The following is a 17,092-nucleotide window of genomic DNA, read 5'->3' as shown; positions in this document are numbered from 1 at the left end:
TCAGAACAGCAGATGGGATTCTGTTCCTTCCGTTTCATGCCTCTCTCTATGGGTCCCATATTCTAACTTCTAGGAGTGACCTTCCAGATCTTCTTAACAACAGAAATCCTCCTTCGAATCAAATTGGCGGCAGAGCATCACACACAGTGCAGATGAAAGCTGAGTTGTTCTGACTGGGGGGAGGGGTACAGGTGTGTGGGGGTGCCCTGATGGGGTGAGTGTGCCCAGGGGGACCCCCCCGCTGCTTATATGCTCAGCAGCTCCTGAGCACGCTGGAAGGCAGATCCCTTTTGGCAAAACTTGAAAGTCAATGCACTGGAAGGCTACTCATAATCACAAAGATTTCTGGAAGGACAGGACTTTGACAGCAAGGTCTGACTCTGGAATCACAGAAAGTAGGGTTTGAAAACCAGCTTGTCATCTGTAAGTGCTGTGACTTTGGCACTTTATGTATCCCTCTAAGCCTCAGACTCTTTATCTGTAAAATGAGGCTCATAATTATATTCTCCTAATTGGGTTGAAAGAAGAATTAAACATGGTATTGCAGGTAATGCGCTTAGCAAAGACCTTGACCCAAAGTAAGTGCTTCAGAGATGTTATTATTATTCCTATCACAGTTATTGCCCTGATTCCTAATATTACCCTAACAACAGAACTTATTCGAAGAAGTTGCCATGAGGTCTGTGCTGAGAAAGAGCCGCAGGTGTGATGTGCAGGCAAAGAAACTGACCATTAGTGGCGCCTGCCATGGGGATGGCTTACAGGGAGTGATAACCACGGACGGAGCTTGCAACTGCCATCCTAACTTTAAGGGGAGACCAAGATCTTTGCCTTTCTCCCCAGCCTCTGAGTAAGAAGATGCTCTGATAAGAATGGAGAATAAAGCAGAGTGGTGACGAACATATTCAGAGGCCACTGCTCTCATTTCCGCAAGACCAAGGGTCAGGTCAGGAGGCCAGCCAACATCAAATGGTACTCAGAAGAGTGGAGACGATAGAATTGGAGGCTCAGGTCTGACCTGTGGCCTCTTTCTTTCTATGTGGCTAGACAATGGGAAGTCACCCCCACCCTTAGAAAGCCAGGTGGACCCAGCAGCACCAGACGTCAGGGCAAAGGAAACAAGGGTGGGCAGTTACCTGATTATTTTCAAAGGTCTAGTTCAGCTTCTCGTGGCCAGAGATTTGGGGTTGGAGCTCTAAATAGTATTAAAGTGTGTTCATTTTGTTGTGTTGTACATCATTAAGGATTCAAGAGCTGGGGCGGAAGGTCACTAGGTAGATACGCAGAGGGTCAAGATCCAAGCCAGCCCCTTTGACATAAAAGCTCCATTGCTATGCTCACCCTATGTTCTGTTGACCAAGTGCTAGTCTTTTTAATTTTATTTTTTAATTTTTATTTAGTTTTGAGAGAGAGAAAGAGAGACAGAGTGCAAGCAGGGGAGGGACAGAGAGAGAGGGAGACAGAGAATCTGAAGCAGGCTCCAGGCTCTGAGCTGTCAGCACAGAGCCCGACGCAGGGCTTGAACCCACGAACTGTGACATCATGTCCTGAGCCGAAGTGGGATGCTTAACCAACTGAGCCACTCAGACACCCCTGTCCTTGCAGACAAAGTGAGGGTCCAGTGTGGCTTGTGACCTCATGTGACTCAGTTGTGTGGCTTTTTCTCTCTTCCACAGACTTCACTGTAGGGCCTCAGAAAAGACTCCTGAGTTCTTACATAGCTTATTTCCTTTTCCAGGAGGATGAACTTGTCCTTTCCCACTGAGAAGCCCAATGGTGCAACACCTGAAGGTAGCCTGGGAGGAGGTGGTACTTCTCAGTGAGGTCACAGGTCCTGTGGTAAGTGGTAAGAGGCCCAGCTGCTGGCTCTCATGACCAAGTTTGTGTTTCCTATGCTGGCTTACATTGTATGTTCATTTGTTTTTATTTCTATTCTCTTAGCCCTTCTCTGCCTATCCCATTCTTCCCACCAGTTCTAAGCAGAGTCTGTGACTTTGTTCCTGCTGCTGTGGGCCAGTGGAGTTTAATTAAGGCTCCAGTTGAATTTAAGGCACAAAGGTGCCTGTCATCTAGGGATCTCTGAAGAGACCTGGGACCTTAACCCCATTGAAAATGTATCCTGCAGACGGTCCAGTTCATCCAAAGTCACCTCCTGCCTGACACTTCAAGTCATTAATTACCGGCAAGGGAACTGACATATCAATGACAGACAGTGATAAAACCCTTTCTCTGACAGAGCCATCTTCCCAGCAAGGTCACCTGACTGGGCTCCTGGCTCAGTCAAGGCTGAATGCTGCCTAACCCTTTGGGAAATTCATAGTCTATCAACTTGTTTAATGTTAAGCTATCACCGACATCGTTTTCTCTCTCTGAGAACCGGATGGGATTTATGACACCCCCTCCCCACAAGGCTTAGGGAAGCAGAGGCCAAGGCAACATAATCCCCTGCTGCCATGAGGGCAGTGCCTATGGCCCAGCCACACTCCCCTAAAAAATGCAATCTGTGCCTTTGAGGCACCTGTACAATTCAGGAATGATGCCCTTTCCACACGGAATTACAGAAGGCTGCAAGCCTATCAAACTGGCTCCAGAGCCCTGTCCGTCTATACACTGGTATTCAGCTGCTCTGCAGCCCTTCCCTTGGAAACTCTGGGGAGGAGTCTGTGAGGCAGCCAGGTTTCCTGTGGAGGGGTTCTTGCAGTTGTTCACAAAGGGTGACGTACAGATTTTGTGTTTTAGTCCAACTCCCTGAACATAAGAGCACTTGCACCTCACTGCCTTTTCCCTTCTCCTCTCTGCCTGCAGTGTTTCTTCTCCCAAGATCAGAATGACACCAACTCCCTTCTTCCCCAGAGCTGGCCTTGCATGCCTCGACTTCAGTGCTGCCTTCCTTCTCTGGCCGCGCCATTGAGACTTGCAACTCCTTTCCTAACCCTCACATTTCTTATCTCACATTGCCTTAGCCCTCATATCTGACATGTCACATATGGCCCTTATTTTTCAGGTTCGTGTTTGGTTTTGTTTTGTTTTAAGTTTTATTTACTTATTTTGAGAGAGCACAAGTGGCGGAGGAGCAGAGAGAGAGGGAGAGAGACAGAATCCCAAGCAGGCTCTGCACTGTCAACACAGAGCTCGATGTGGGGCTGAAACTCATGAACCGTGAGATCACGACCTGAGCCGAAACCAAGAGTTGGACACTTAAGTGACTGAGCCACCCAGGCGCAACTATCATGTTTACGTTAATCTCCTCCACTACCCTAAGCTCTACGTGGGCACACAGACTTCTGTCTGTTTCATCACTGTTGTACCCCTGGCACCTAGAACAGTGTGCCCTTCATAGAGTAGGTTTTCTCACAGTGCATTTAATTCTACTTATGGAAATGCTGGAGTGGAGGCAAGGGACATGCTCAGAAGCTAAAGAAGTATTGAGAGCTGAAGACCAACCACATAGTCAGGCGCCCAGGGGGCACCCGGGTGGCTCAGTCCTTTAAACATCCAACTCCTGATTTCTCCTCACGTCCTGTTCTCACGGTTTGTGGGTCTGAGCCCTGCATCGGGCTCTGCACTGGCAGCATGGGGCTGCTTGGGATTCTCTCTCTCCCTCTCTCTTCCTGCCCCTCTCCCACTGTCTCTCTCTCAAAAATAAACAAACATTAACAAAACAAAACAAAACAAAGCACCCCAGGAGAGGGGTGACATGGAGGGAGAGTCAACATAGCTCTGAACAAAACTCATATCGCCAAAGGCCAAAGCTTTTTTTCCTAGTCCCCCTGTCCCTTTATGGCTGAGTCCTGCATAAGCTGTTGAAGATATTTTAGAAAGAGGAGAAAGGAGTCTCTCATAAGTTCTGACACCACAGCTTGGTCTGCCAAGATGCACTTGAAGCTCAAAGGTAGGTACCCTCCTCTTTAGGTGCTCATTCTTCCTGGTACCAAGTGATCTCGTTCTAAGGGCCAGAAGACATTTGTAATTTTGAAAATGTGAACATTTGGCTCCTGTTGCCAGGTAGTTGTGAAAAAAGATGAAATAATGTATCTGAACAAGATTTTTTGTGAAATTCCAAGAGAACTCAGAATTGTGAGGAATTCTCATCATTTCTCTAAGCCCTAACCATCCTTTCTACCCTCTGCAAGGGGCTTGGTTCACAGGTTCAGCTCAGCTGCACTTACTGTGGCCAGGAGGGAATCCAAGAAGCTGCCAGAAAAGACGGTGCCAGTGGAAAAGGATGTGCTGAGATGCAGGTTTGTTCCTGAGAATGATTCATCCAGTCCACTCAGCTGTTCAATATAGTGGATATTGGAAGGATTTTCTGCAAAGCAAAGAAGGAAAAAAAAGAAAGGCAGGCAGACAAGCTTAAGAATATGAGACTGCCATACAAAGCAGGCCAAGGGGTGACCACTGATCAAAGGATCTGATGTCTACTCTGGGGCCAATGTGGGATCTGCCCTTACTTTAGTATATCTAATCTAGATTAGATATAGATATAGATATAGATATAGATATAGATATAGATATAGATATAAATTTTTTTTTTCTTTCCAAGCATCTTCCTCCCCTAAAGACATGTATCCGTCTTGGGTACCTTCATCATCAAGGGTATATCCTTGACCCAGTTCCTCCAAACAAATGCCTCCAATGTCACCTTTATATAATTTACCTTTCAAAGCAGGACACTTTTGGAAGTAAAAAGGGGCACTCTCAATAACTGCACTGGGACAACAGGCATAAATGGGAACATATGATCACCCCAATTAAAGGCATTTTTCATAACACTACATCATAGATACCTTGGTATTCACTTGGGTCTTTAGAGTTATCTGGGTCCAGGATAAGCTAAAGCAGTAACACTCAAAATTTAATGTGTGTATGAATCACCTGGGGATCTTGTTATAACACAGATTATGATTCACTAAGTCTGGGGGTAAGAACGGGATTCTAGGTGTCCAACAAGCTTCTAGTTTCCAGCTGCTGATTCATGGACTATACTTTGAGTAATAGGGCTTAGAGAATCCTCCTAACTGGGGCCCCTGTAGAAGTGGCCAAATTATCTACTAGCATGTCTATACTTGCCCCAGCTGCAACTCAGATCCTTGTAGGAAGCCTCTGAAGGAAATGCAACTGGTCATTGTTGGGAGTACAAACAGAAGCCCTGATTGCCGTTGTTCCAAGATTATTGTTTCAAAAATGTTTGAAGACCAAATAGCTTTGGATGACAGAGATAATATCTCCCACCAGAGCAAAGGGAATCAAGCTTACTGCCTGTTATAAAAGATTCTGGTTCCCAAAGCCCATGGTTTCTCTCCTACAAAGCAATCCATTGTTCGTACAGGTATTATTTGGCCCTTGTCATGTCACCCTGTGGGAATGAGGCTTTGGGCAAGCAGCACAAAATTGATGGTACTCTGGCTATTGCCACTGCTTTGAGTAACAAACTGTTCTTTATCTCTGTCCCAGGGGTCTTGTGTCTTCTTCCAGTATCCATGAAACTGAGGCAGGTCAACTTAATGGTTTGCAAGTAACATAAGGTCTTACTTACATCCTTCACAGTTCTTGACAGTCAGATTACAGATCAAACCAAACTTCCTGGGCATACAATGCAGAATACATTCCTAACTAAGACTGGATTATTCCTTAATTCTTCAAATCACTCCATGGTTTTATAAAAGATGAGCAATGTCTGACTAATATCTACCCACCTTTCTTATGCACATACACTTTTTTCTCCTTGCATTCTAACCCTCGACACACACACATACTCCAGGAGCCCTTGTCCAAATCTCGCTGTGTCTTCTTAAACTACTGGCCTCTGCTTTCTTAGCCATTTTCCTGTATGCCACTGGACATTCTGTACCAAAGTGCTGACAGTCAGGCCTGCAGCTCTCATGTCATTTTGACCTTTTCCAGCCAGCCAAAGAACAAAAAACTGAGGGAGCTGACAGGTGATTTGTTATACTAATTTGACAAGGGCTACCTGATGCCAGAAAGTCTTTAGTTCAACAAAGCTGTAAGTCCCTGGATGGTGACCAGATGTACTTTGGGGCCAGGGAAAACCTTGCTGGTCCTCTCCTAACCACTCCAACTTACATCACAGTCTTCTAATCAATGTCCTTAGTGTATCTACGCCTTGGGTTAAAGATGGTTCAAAAGGGTAGAAAAATAAAATATAAGTAAAAACTGCAGTTGACAGCTTCAGGTTCTAATCTGTGCTAAAGACACCATGCCCCTCTTTCGTATCTTCCCCTTTCATCATCAATTATTGCTATTATTAAATCCCAGTGTGTCCCCTGTTGTCTTAAAAACGTATCCCCAAATGCACAGGTACCTTCGCTGCCTTCCCTACTCTTCCCACCCTCAGAGCTCCTCACATCCAGGAACGTCTCATGTATGTGCATTTTACATATGGTGTTGGTGAGAGATAACAGCTTATTCTGGTGTTTCTGCATGAAGTATTTTCATTTTAGAAGAGCATCACTCAGAGCCAGGATTCAGATGACCCAAGGGAGGTACCTGGGACACAAAATTTAAGAACCCCAGGAGTGGACACATCCTTAAAATCTGTACCCCAAGTGCCTCATTTGCATCACCCTGGTATCCTGGCCCCGGTGTCACTACAGGAAAGGAAGATGCCTGATTTAAAGTCCCATGATGGGTAGGTAAGTGAGTATTGGGAGATCCTTCCTAGAAGTCTTCAAATCCACGGTCCCTCCCACAAAAGATTTCCTCCAAACAGACTGAGCCAGTGGCTGATCTCCTCCTGGTCACTGAACAGAAGGAGAAGGCAGATGCTATTCCTGCACCCTGACACCCAGATACAACAGGCTCTGCTTGATGATGTCACCAGCTGTGTAAAAGCCCAATGTAATGTCCAAACACTTAATGTTTGTCTGGGCCCCATTCTGATTCTTCTGTCCTTTGACTGTGGATTCTTAGATCACAAAGATTTCTCCCTTGAATTTTATCCTTGAAACACAACTTACTCAGTTCAGTGAGGATGGGGATTCTTCGGAATTTTAGTTTCTCAGGAAATCTGGTGAAACACTCTGAAGTCCCTTTTGTGAACACACACAACAAAGAAAAGAGATTGATAAATGCAAACAAAGTGGCTTTTAAGACTTGGCAAGGATGTAAATGCATGCCATGTTACTTGATGCTTTATCTTAACAAAGTTAAGGGAAAGAAAATTGGGGCCTCCTCAGCATTTCCTTTTGAGAAGTGGTGTGTGTTTTAAATGGCATTTCAAATGAACTACAAAAAAGTGAAGCTCTCCTAGTCGTTGCTTATTGATGACAAAGTAAAATATGATTATTCTGCATGGAGTGGTAGTGCTGGGTAATGGCTCAGACAGGCTGTGCTTCAATCCACAACCATTTGCTTGCAGAACTTTTAGGGAACCATGAATAAATGGTGGTGCTTCCCCACCAGTGCTTCTGGAGATACTACCACTAGTTTCTGGCTCCTAGTGCTCTTGGCTTCTTTGTGATATTCTCTGGGTACCCGGGTGCCCATGAGGCAATGCTCATGTTTTCTTTCTTCTTTAGCAGAACTGGCTGCCTCCCATCTCTGGTTGGCTTGACTCAATCCTAAATCCCTTGGGACTTCCTTAAAGATGGGCAGGATGTGACTTGGGGCCTCTGAGCTTTGCTTTCAGTTTACAGACAGATTTCCCTCCTGTGTTAGGAGGTGAGCCTCGACTCACTTCCTCTGTGGGCCTCGACTCCAAAACACAGCAATGCATGGCACCAGCCTGAAACACAGTGCTACCTTGCAGGGAACAACAGGAAGGTTCAAAACCCAGATGAACACCAGGGTTTCGGTCTCCGAGCCACACTAAAAAAATGTAAAGGATGAAAAGGGAAGAGAGAGATGGGAAGCTGGGGTCCACTTAAAAAAGAAACACACGCACAATGATCTCATCAGAAGTGATGCTTTGATAGGGTTTGAAGAGAGGTCTCTTGGATGTTTGAATGGAGTCCTGAGGGATATGGAAGGGGAATGGGCAGAGGGAATGGGATAAGGGATACAAAGCAGGAAAGAGTCAGTATAAATAAGATGAAGTAGGAGAAAATTCAAACTCCCAATTGGCCTCCAAAACCCTGTGTGATTTTCCTATAATTGTCATGGGTCACCATTATAGGGTGTAAAGTAGGGAACTGACATTATATGTTAAATATTTATAAAAGATCCCTCTGGCTGCTGTGAGCAGTGGAAACTATAGAGCAATCAGGATTTTACCACAGTCCTATCAAATCTGTGAATTAAGTATATATAGTCAGAGGCTTCGATCTCAAATGTTCTTACTAGGTGCATACACATGCTTATCAGTTGAAATAACTGATTTGGACACCAGCTGAAGGACAGCAACTGAATTTCTGCCTTAACTCCCTCTTGTCTTGTAGAGCAATGGTTAATTTGAGTATGTGTCAGATCATAGCCTGGATATATTTCACTAATTGTCAATATTTTTGCTATGTAATAGTACATAGTATTATACCTGAAATCTTCCAATCTGGCAGGGTGCTATTATAAAAGATTGCTTAATTGTAGATTACTACTGTACATTTAAATTTCAGTAGCATATTAAGTTGTCAGACTTAATTACCATTATATGTTTAGATTATGCCACAGATTATTTAGTTCAATACCTAGGTTTGCCAACCTGCTCTCCCTGTGATGTGACAGGGCAATAATTAGAACGTCACTGGAAAACCTAAAGTTTCCCACAGAAATGTCCAGGAGGCCTGGCGTTCTTACTGATCCTTAAGAAAGTCCTCACTCTGCTGTCCCCAACTCCCAACATCCCTTGGTGAATCACTGTATGGAATAGCCTTGGTAGTCTTAGATGGCCTTCACATATAAGTTTATCATGACTGCGAAGATGTGGAAAAGTCTGCTTATCCCACAAGAATCTCACCAGATATGCTAGGGCAAGGTTTCTGATTGGTACTATTGACATTTGGGGCCAAAAAGGTTTTGTTGTTATTATTATTTTAAATCATGCGGGGCTGCCCTGTGCATTATAGGATGTCTACCAGCATCTCTGACCTCTACTCACTAGATGCCAATAGTATCCCATCAAGTTGGGACAACCAAAACTGTCTCTAGGCATTGTCGGATGACCTCTGGGTGGAAGGGTGGCAGGGGAGAGGGGAACTGCCCCTGGTTGATAACCCCTGTCCTAGAGGAAAGGAGAGCAAACTGCCCATTGGCTAGTCTTATGTTGGTGCTCAGCATGCAAGATGTTTTCTGACTCCTGGCAGAATTTCATAGTCCTTTATACTGTCAGTTCTTGGAAGTGTATATTCTCATCTCTATCTCTTAGTGATGGTACAAGAATGGTATTCACATGAAATGGGAAGAATGGTTAAGAGAGCCAAACAGGCTTCTTCAAGGCTTCAGAATTTCTCTATATAAACTCCGAGTAGATTTCTATAATGCCAGAGTAATTGATGAAAAATCTGAGTAATGATCCTTTACTATTCTTGGGTGCTCATAACGTGACTTTACTGATGTTATAGCCAGCAGATAAGCAGACTCAATGACCTTCGTTAGGTGGCGCAGTAGAGCCTGTCTAGGTCTCCATTTCCTGGTCACACAGTTGGGTATGATGATATCCCTAAAAGAAACCTTGCAAGGCTCCCACAATACATTTTTCTCTAAACCTTTCCTTTTATCTTTGGGGAAAGCATGTACTCATACTTCATAACAATTGAAATACTTTGATATGTCTTCATTTTCTCTGCCTCCTTTCCAAAACTTTTTCCTTCTCTCTTTTACCTCCTTCTACCAATTAATCTTTCTCCTTTGAGGGCATCCTTCTAGCCTGTAACAGAGTACATGGCACATCATACCAAATCAATATTGTTTTGTTGAATTAATGAATAAGCAAAGGGATAAAAATCACTAGAAATAAAGGAAAGTGGAATTAAATCCATAGGTTTCTCTCTTTCTAGCCTATATAAGATGTGAGATGAAGTGAAAGTAATGATAGGAAGGACAAGTCACCGAGATGATTAACTCAATGGCCAATGTCAGTTTATCCCAGGCTTAAGTGGGCATTTTCATTTGTATACTGATGACTTTGCCTTTAAAGTGAATACTTCTTCTTTGTCCAATTATAGAAAGTTATAAGCATGGTGGGTACACACACACACACCACTCACACATATATCACACACAAATCGTGTGTAAATCTGAGTGAGCCTAATTGCTAAGCTAAGGTTTTATGTGCAGAGCACAACAGCATTTTTTGATTTGCTCAGCAGAGATATGGTTCATACAGCCTCAGTCTGGATTTCCATGGCACTTTGATATTCATAAAGTGCTTTGTTATTAGGCTGCTTTGCAAAACACCCTGAAACTCTGGGTGCTGAGTGGGCTTTCATTGCTTAGTGAGGGTGTCTCAGGTAGCTGGCTCAGTTCACCTACCAGAGATTAGGCTAGATTGCTCATTTATTCCTCTGTCCCAAGACCCTTTTATGTTCTCACCTAGCAACAGCACCTAGGAGTCAGAGAGAGTTCTTTTGGTTTCCTAATTTGATTCATGAACATTTTTATCCAAAACAATAATCATGAAAGCCTTGCAATGCCGTTGATGTCTGACTGTTCCAAGTTCCATGCAAAGTGGTCAACAGCTATGTGGCTAAAGGACTAAGTTCCTGATCCTGATACAGAGGATCAACATTCCCAAGGGAAATGGCTAGATTCAGGGAACCCCAACCATGATTTACTTTTATTTGTTGAGTTGAAAATCTGTTTTAGATACAGAAAATTCTTCAGAAATAGTACTTTCATATTAGGTTGAGTGTCTAGTACTCAGTTTTGGAAACAAATTAATAGTAAGCCTTTTCCCATTTGGGAGGAGAAGGAAAACCACAATATTTAGTGGGAATTTACCTTGAACACTTGGGTACAGTCAAATAATATAAGGGCTCAAGAGTCCATCTTACTGGCTTATTTGTTGCAATTCAGTGTGTATGTGGTAAGCATCTAAGTGACCATAGTTGTACTAGGAACTAAGAGGAATACAAAGGAGGAAGAGACTTGATCCCCATCCTGAACAGATCCTGCTTCTCACCATCTCTTTCCAATCTGAAGCTGCAATACAACATTTTTAGTCTGTAGAAGTTGAAAGGGACCTTAGAGATAATCTTGTACAATTCATATATTAAAAGCATCTTCAAAGAGTAAGAGAGAGTTATACTTCATTCTCTCAAACATGAAACTAGGAAGAGTATGGAAACAACTCTAAGATCCAATGAGGATTGATACTACTACTGCTACTACTACTAAATGTTATTAATTATAATAATATGCCAATTTCTATCTTAACTAATATTTAATAACAGCAACAAAAACAGCACTAAAATTCAGTGATTTTTTTTAAAATTGGAAAATAGTGTTACATGCATTCCATTTAGAATACAGACATAGTTTTCATTTGACTTAGGATCCCCAAGGACTGAACTGTCTGCTACTTCCATTATAGAATTCTCAGAGTTGGAAGGGAACTTCAAGGCTATCTGGCCCAATGTCTCCTCCTCCCCATTATCAAAATACTTCAGAGAGGAGTTAATTCTCTTTCCTTGTTCCATTCTCTCTAGCCTCCTCCTGTCAGGGAGTTGTTCTTACATGGTTCTTCAGGCATATTGGGAGCGCAGCTAACCCGCAGTGATCCGATGTTGAGGGTAGCCATGATGGTCTCTGTGTCTACCAAAGCTGGGCTGCTCAAAGCCTTGGATGAGGAGGATAGAACAGCGCACATGGAACATTCCTCTATGTTGGCTGCGCGGAGGTCTTCAGGAAAGAGTGCAGATCCCTAATGAGAGAAAACCCAGTAGAGGAGGGACTTCTCAGATGGAGGGAATTTATATCATGGCTCAGGGTAATGGCTCTTTGTGGGTGATGCCAATTTTTCAGCCAAAGCCTCTCTAGCCTCCATTGACTTGGTTTCAAGACTCAGCTACCTGATATTTGAACACATTTAGCTTCATTGATCATTAATATCTTAGTGTGACTAAATTTCACAGGCCCTTTCTTGAGAGCAAGTCTGGATGAGCCAAAGGAGGGTGGAGACAGAAGAGCCCACATCCATTCAGATGACTCAAGTGGGAGAAGCAAATTAGGGATAACAGTAGGGATAACAGGAAACATTCAGAGAAAGGAGAAGTTATGGATCTAAAGGCAAATTTTGCATCCCCACAATTTTGTTTGTAGCTGACCTTTCCTGTTACTCTCTGGGTTAACTAGCATAGTGGTGGTTACTTCTTTCCCAATTTGGTGGAGACACAGGGATAGATCTGATCCCGCCCTCAGGAAGCTTAGACTAGAATACTGGTAATTCCTAACACTAGCTGGATCTGGAGATTTCCGGTTCTCTTCCTGTCTTCCTTTCTCTGGCCTAATAAAAGGGTGCAGTGCAGAGAACTTTGTGGTGCCTTTTTTAAAGGGAAATGAAATTTGTTCCTTGACGGAACCATTTTTGAAATTTGAAAAATATTACACGTTGCCAGCATCATTTCATGAAAAATATTACATGCTTTGGTGCATTTCACACTGCCATATTTTTTTTTTAATCCAGGGAAAGAGAGGGATACAATGGCATACAGACCTATAAAGGTTCAGAGCAAATACAATTACAACCACAATGTCATATATGCAGAACCGATCCATTTCTCATAAATGTAAACCGAATTCTTCCTTTTCATACATCTATCAAGGACTGTGTGGCATTGTGTTCCAGATTAGATGTGTCTCCAGAAAAGACGAGAAAGTTGGAACACAAAGGCTTAGCTATTAGCTTTAGCTATTAAGTCAGAATCAGATTCAGAAATGCAGAGAAACTGTTATATAAAAACCATAAAACATAATAATAAACATAAAACATAACATGCAGTGGATCCTGAGCATAAACCCAGGAGCCAAAATGTCTAGATTTAGGTCTTAGTTCTGCTACTTACCAGTGGTGTAAACTTGGACAGCTTACTTACTCTCTCTGTGCCCAAAGTTCAACACTTTCACAATCTACCCCATAGGATTACTTTGAGGATTAAATGAGTTACTTTACGTAAGATGCTTAGAATAGTTTTTGATAGCAGTAAGCACTATATAACTACAAGCTATTATTTTGTTATTATTAATGCTAGTACCATTAGTGAATACAAATATTCACTCTATGTGACACTTACAGGAAGAATGTATATCTGGGGAAAATTCCGGAGAAACACCCATTCTCTCTTCAGGTAATCCAAAGATCCGATGAATACAATGTCCTTCAGCTCCTGCCGGGTATAGCTGCTAGCTCTCAAGGGTATTACAAAATTCCGAAGCCCCATCAGCGTGGAGTGGGCATCTCCAAAGACACATGCTACCACATGGTTCCGAAACTCATGTTTTGACTTGTCCATTCGTTTCTAAGCATAAGCAGGCCAGAGTCTGGTCAGTTTTAGAAACAAGCTGAGAGTCTCTCAAAGAGGGCTCCTTCCCCTCATACCAATACTTCTAGGTACATCCACAGGAGTACTTCCACAAGGATAATGTAATTCTGCAAATTGCTCATAAAAATGGAATTTATCTGCCTTGGGGCAATTCTACTTTTTATCTTTTTGTGGAGTTCCTTCTGACTCCACTGTTTAAAGTCTTTTATTAGCCTGGAGTACATCAATTAAAACTCAAATAAGTGTCATTCCTTGAGGTGTGACATCATAGAACCAAATGGGGAACACATCTTTTATTGTCATTACATGTTTTTGGCCTTGTATGTGCTATAGTGAGATTCGATGGAAAGCTAAAACATTACAAGTTCCTTTGCTAAATTTATGTTTTCTAGTGAGCCCTGAAGATCACGTCAGGTTGTACAAAATTCTTCAGTTTTCAGTGGATTTTTGTATATACGAAAATATCCATTAGTTTGGAACATGTGAAATTGCCTTTTCACGGGCCAAAAATGGTTGAATATTGGTCATTTTATATGGTTCCACCTAATACACCAAACTGATTCAACAGATGCTTTGCAAAGTTGAAGAAATTCCTATGCAAAGTGCACAAAAGAAATAAAAAGGTCACAAAAATTCCATCTGAGATCAAGCATTTATACATGTCCCACACTATCATCAACAGCACCAGTTGTTAACGTTTCTTTAATATCTCTAAGTTGAAAATAATAATGTACATGAAAAATATTTAGGTTAGGTTTCTCCCACATTCACAGAGACTTTTAAGAATGATAAATGTCACTTTAAAAAAAAGAGAGAGATGATATTCCTGTAGGAAACTCATGTTGAGCCTTTGTCTGATTTCTTCCAGGGAATGAGTCAAGGTCCTCTCTAGTGACACTGGGATGGGCTGGAAGGAGCAGTGGATCTGGAGGAAGACCTGATTCTGTATTCTTTTGTATGACTACGAACAAACTAGTTTCACCCTGTCACCCTCAATTTCTGTAAGTTTCAATGGTTTAAAAATAAGAGTGAGGGGCGCCTGGGTGGCGCAGTCGGTTGAGCGTCCGACTTCAGCCAGGTCACGATCTCGCGGTCTGTGAGTTCGAGCCCCGCGTCAGGCTCTGGGCTGATGGCTCGGAGCCTGGAGCCTGTTTCCGATTCTGTGTCTCCCTCTCTCTCTGCCCCTCCCCCGTTCATGCTCTGTCTCTCTCTGTCCCAAAAATAAATAAAAAACGTTGAAAAAAAAAATTTAAAAAAAAAATAATAAGAGTGAATTCTGTTGTAGAAATTAAATACCATATTGAAAATGTAATGCTCAACTAATTAGCTGTTGTTCAATACCTATTAATCAACTCTGAATCTTATCGAATTCCTAGAGTTTCAAAGGAGGACTCTTGGAAGGTGGTAGAGAACAAGTTAAATGCATTTAAAAGCATTTCATGTATGAGTGTGTTCTACATTCGTCTGCTCATGAAGACTCAGAATACTTCAAATGGATACATCATCCTCCCTCACGTCCGTCCTTAGCTGGGTTAAATGACAAGCTTCTGTGAAACACGGGCTGATAAAATCTAACCAGATAAATAAGTAACATCTGACATCTCCACAATTAGTTTGTCAAATTAGCATATATGAGGATATACTCTCTTTTCAGAGGGAATTGCCCTGTGAGGGGAAATAAAGCTACTTGTCTGGAGAGCCTTCCTAGAGAGTGATGTGAATCTTAACCAAATCTATTAAATAATTGTCTCTCGCTAATCCGATTAGTTGTAACTTGAATAATGAAGCCTCTAACGGTATTTAATGTAATATGCCTGAAGTCCAACTATCGCTCTTCTGAGTAGAACTAAACAATTAGAAACAAGATGCATGGCAGAGTGCATTAATGGGCACAGCTACAGAGGCAATTTCTCCAACAAACTGTGGCACAAAACTGTCTCCCAATTGAGAAAGATGGCAGCTTTGGGAGGAAGTGGAGGGTGCACTATTTGTTCAAAGTAACTTAAGCCAACCACTTCCACTTGACCCTTCCACAAACCAAACCAAATTCGAAGACCCCTTGAATTCTGCAGTATGGACATTTCTCCTCTATGGTCACAAGTTTCAAACCTTAGAATTTCTTAAACTAGAAGCCCTTTTAAACTTATCAAAAGACTTAGTTGGTGTTCTGAACTATATTCTACATCAAGCGTCAGAAAGGAGCTATCTATCATGGCAACCTGTCTCTGTGCTTAAGAAATAGGTATGATAAAACATCTGCCATTTCTATTTCTTGGTCTCTTGGATACCTCCATCTGCAACCAACTTCTCAACCTTTCTAATGATTTCCCTCCCACTGAAAACATGTTTATCTTCCTACTCAACGGAGTTTATTTTGCTTAGTTTAGAATAAGACATCATTGCTGAAATGGTGAATTTCAGCCGCAATCCTAATAGTGTTCTAGTTGATATGACAGTTCTGACAATTTTGTGCTTCTGATCAAATGACTGATCAGGCTTTTACAAAAATTGGAACATATTCTGTCAGGACACTGGTACCAAGCCACAAGAGCTCTCTCTCTCTCTCTCTCTCTCTCTCTCTCTCTGTGTGTGTGTGTGTGTCTAACAGAAGAAAAGTGAACTGAACTACTTTTGGAAAGCAAGAAAAAGATATAATTATCAATTAGTCATAGTTGAAAAAATGATATAGGGTTCATACAACATATAATCACTTTTATCAGTTATATTTACCAACAACTGCTTGCAAGTAAACCACTGAGATTATGCTAACTCTGGAAAATGAGAATAGATGAGGATCCAGAAAGCAGGTGTCAGAGCCTGGATTAGGATACAGACTTTTTACATCTTAGTTGCTGGCATTTCAGTAAATTGAGTTAGTTCATTTCCTTGAGAAAACAGAGGCAGGGACAGGATTCTAATATCTATTAGGATTCATCCAGGTTATGCATCTGGGAGATACACTCTTGCCTAATGTATTACGCTTAAGTACAGCCGGCTTTAAGAAAAACCACTATAGAAAATCCAAACTTTAAAACCAATAATTAGGATAATGTTTATTTACTTTTTAAAAAAGAAAGGCTTCAGAGTTCTTGTAAATGGTTTCCCTGGTGCACTGAAATTAATTAGATTTACTAGCAAAACAGCAAAGTGTCAGGAGAACATTATTCTAAATAACTGACTCAGCTAAACCCTGAAAGGAGGGAAAAAGTAGTTGAACAATCTGATCTGATTGCTTCAAATCCCAGCATATTACCCACATCGTCTTTGTCAAATGCTACATCTGTTACCCTGCATACCATTCATATGGGTGGAGAGGAATGTGTCCTTCCTTTGAAATTCACAGTGTACAAAGAGAAATGGCAGGCGCTTATAACTAGTGTAAGGACTTACTTTCCCTAGATGACTAGCTTTATTTTATTTGAGATTTGGTGCAAGATCACCTACCAGAATCACTCTGTCCAAAGCAATTGCTCTGCACCAGTGAAACATGCCGCTCTCATCAAGCTGGTCACAACCCGGTTCTGGTTCATACAGAAAAGTCCTAAGTAGGGAGAATGGAGAGTTAGCTGAGAACGTTTGGGGCACTAATGTAACAAAGCCAAGATGTCAGACTCATTAGAACCTTGCACTCAAAGTGCAAACAACACAAGGAAAGTGAC

At 42.1% G+C, this 17,092-nt stretch overlaps 1 protein-coding gene across 2 annotated transcripts in view; it reads right to left on the bottom strand.

Moving 5' to 3' along the window:
- The window catches only part of KCNU1 (potassium calcium-activated channel subfamily U member 1), a 148,509-nt gene that overhangs the window by 9,754 nt on the left and 121,663 nt on the right, over positions 1-17,092 (bottom strand). For both annotated transcript variants that reach the window (XM_078445558.2, XM_078445557.2), the window contains 5 exons: positions 16,878-16,974; positions 13,185-13,409; positions 11,629-11,815; positions 6,978-7,049; positions 4,170-4,309 (listed from right to left, as the gene is read on the bottom strand). In XM_078445558.2, coding sequence (XP_078301684.2) covers positions 4,170-4,309; positions 6,978-7,049; positions 11,629-11,815; positions 13,185-13,409; positions 16,878-16,974 — 721 coding nt within the window. The remainder of the gene's footprint in view (positions 1-4,169; positions 4,310-6,977; positions 7,050-11,628; positions 11,816-13,184; positions 13,410-16,877; positions 16,975-17,092) is intronic.

This window comes from Panthera onca, chromosome B1 (assembly GCF_046562875.1).
Source record: "Panthera onca isolate mPanOnc1 chromosome B1, mPanOnc1 haplotype 2, whole genome shotgun sequence".
Lineage (NCBI taxonomy): Eukaryota > Metazoa > Chordata > Mammalia > Carnivora > Felidae > Panthera > Panthera onca.
Note: the sequence above shows the minus strand (reverse complement) of the source record. Positions and strands in the feature narration are given on the sequence as shown.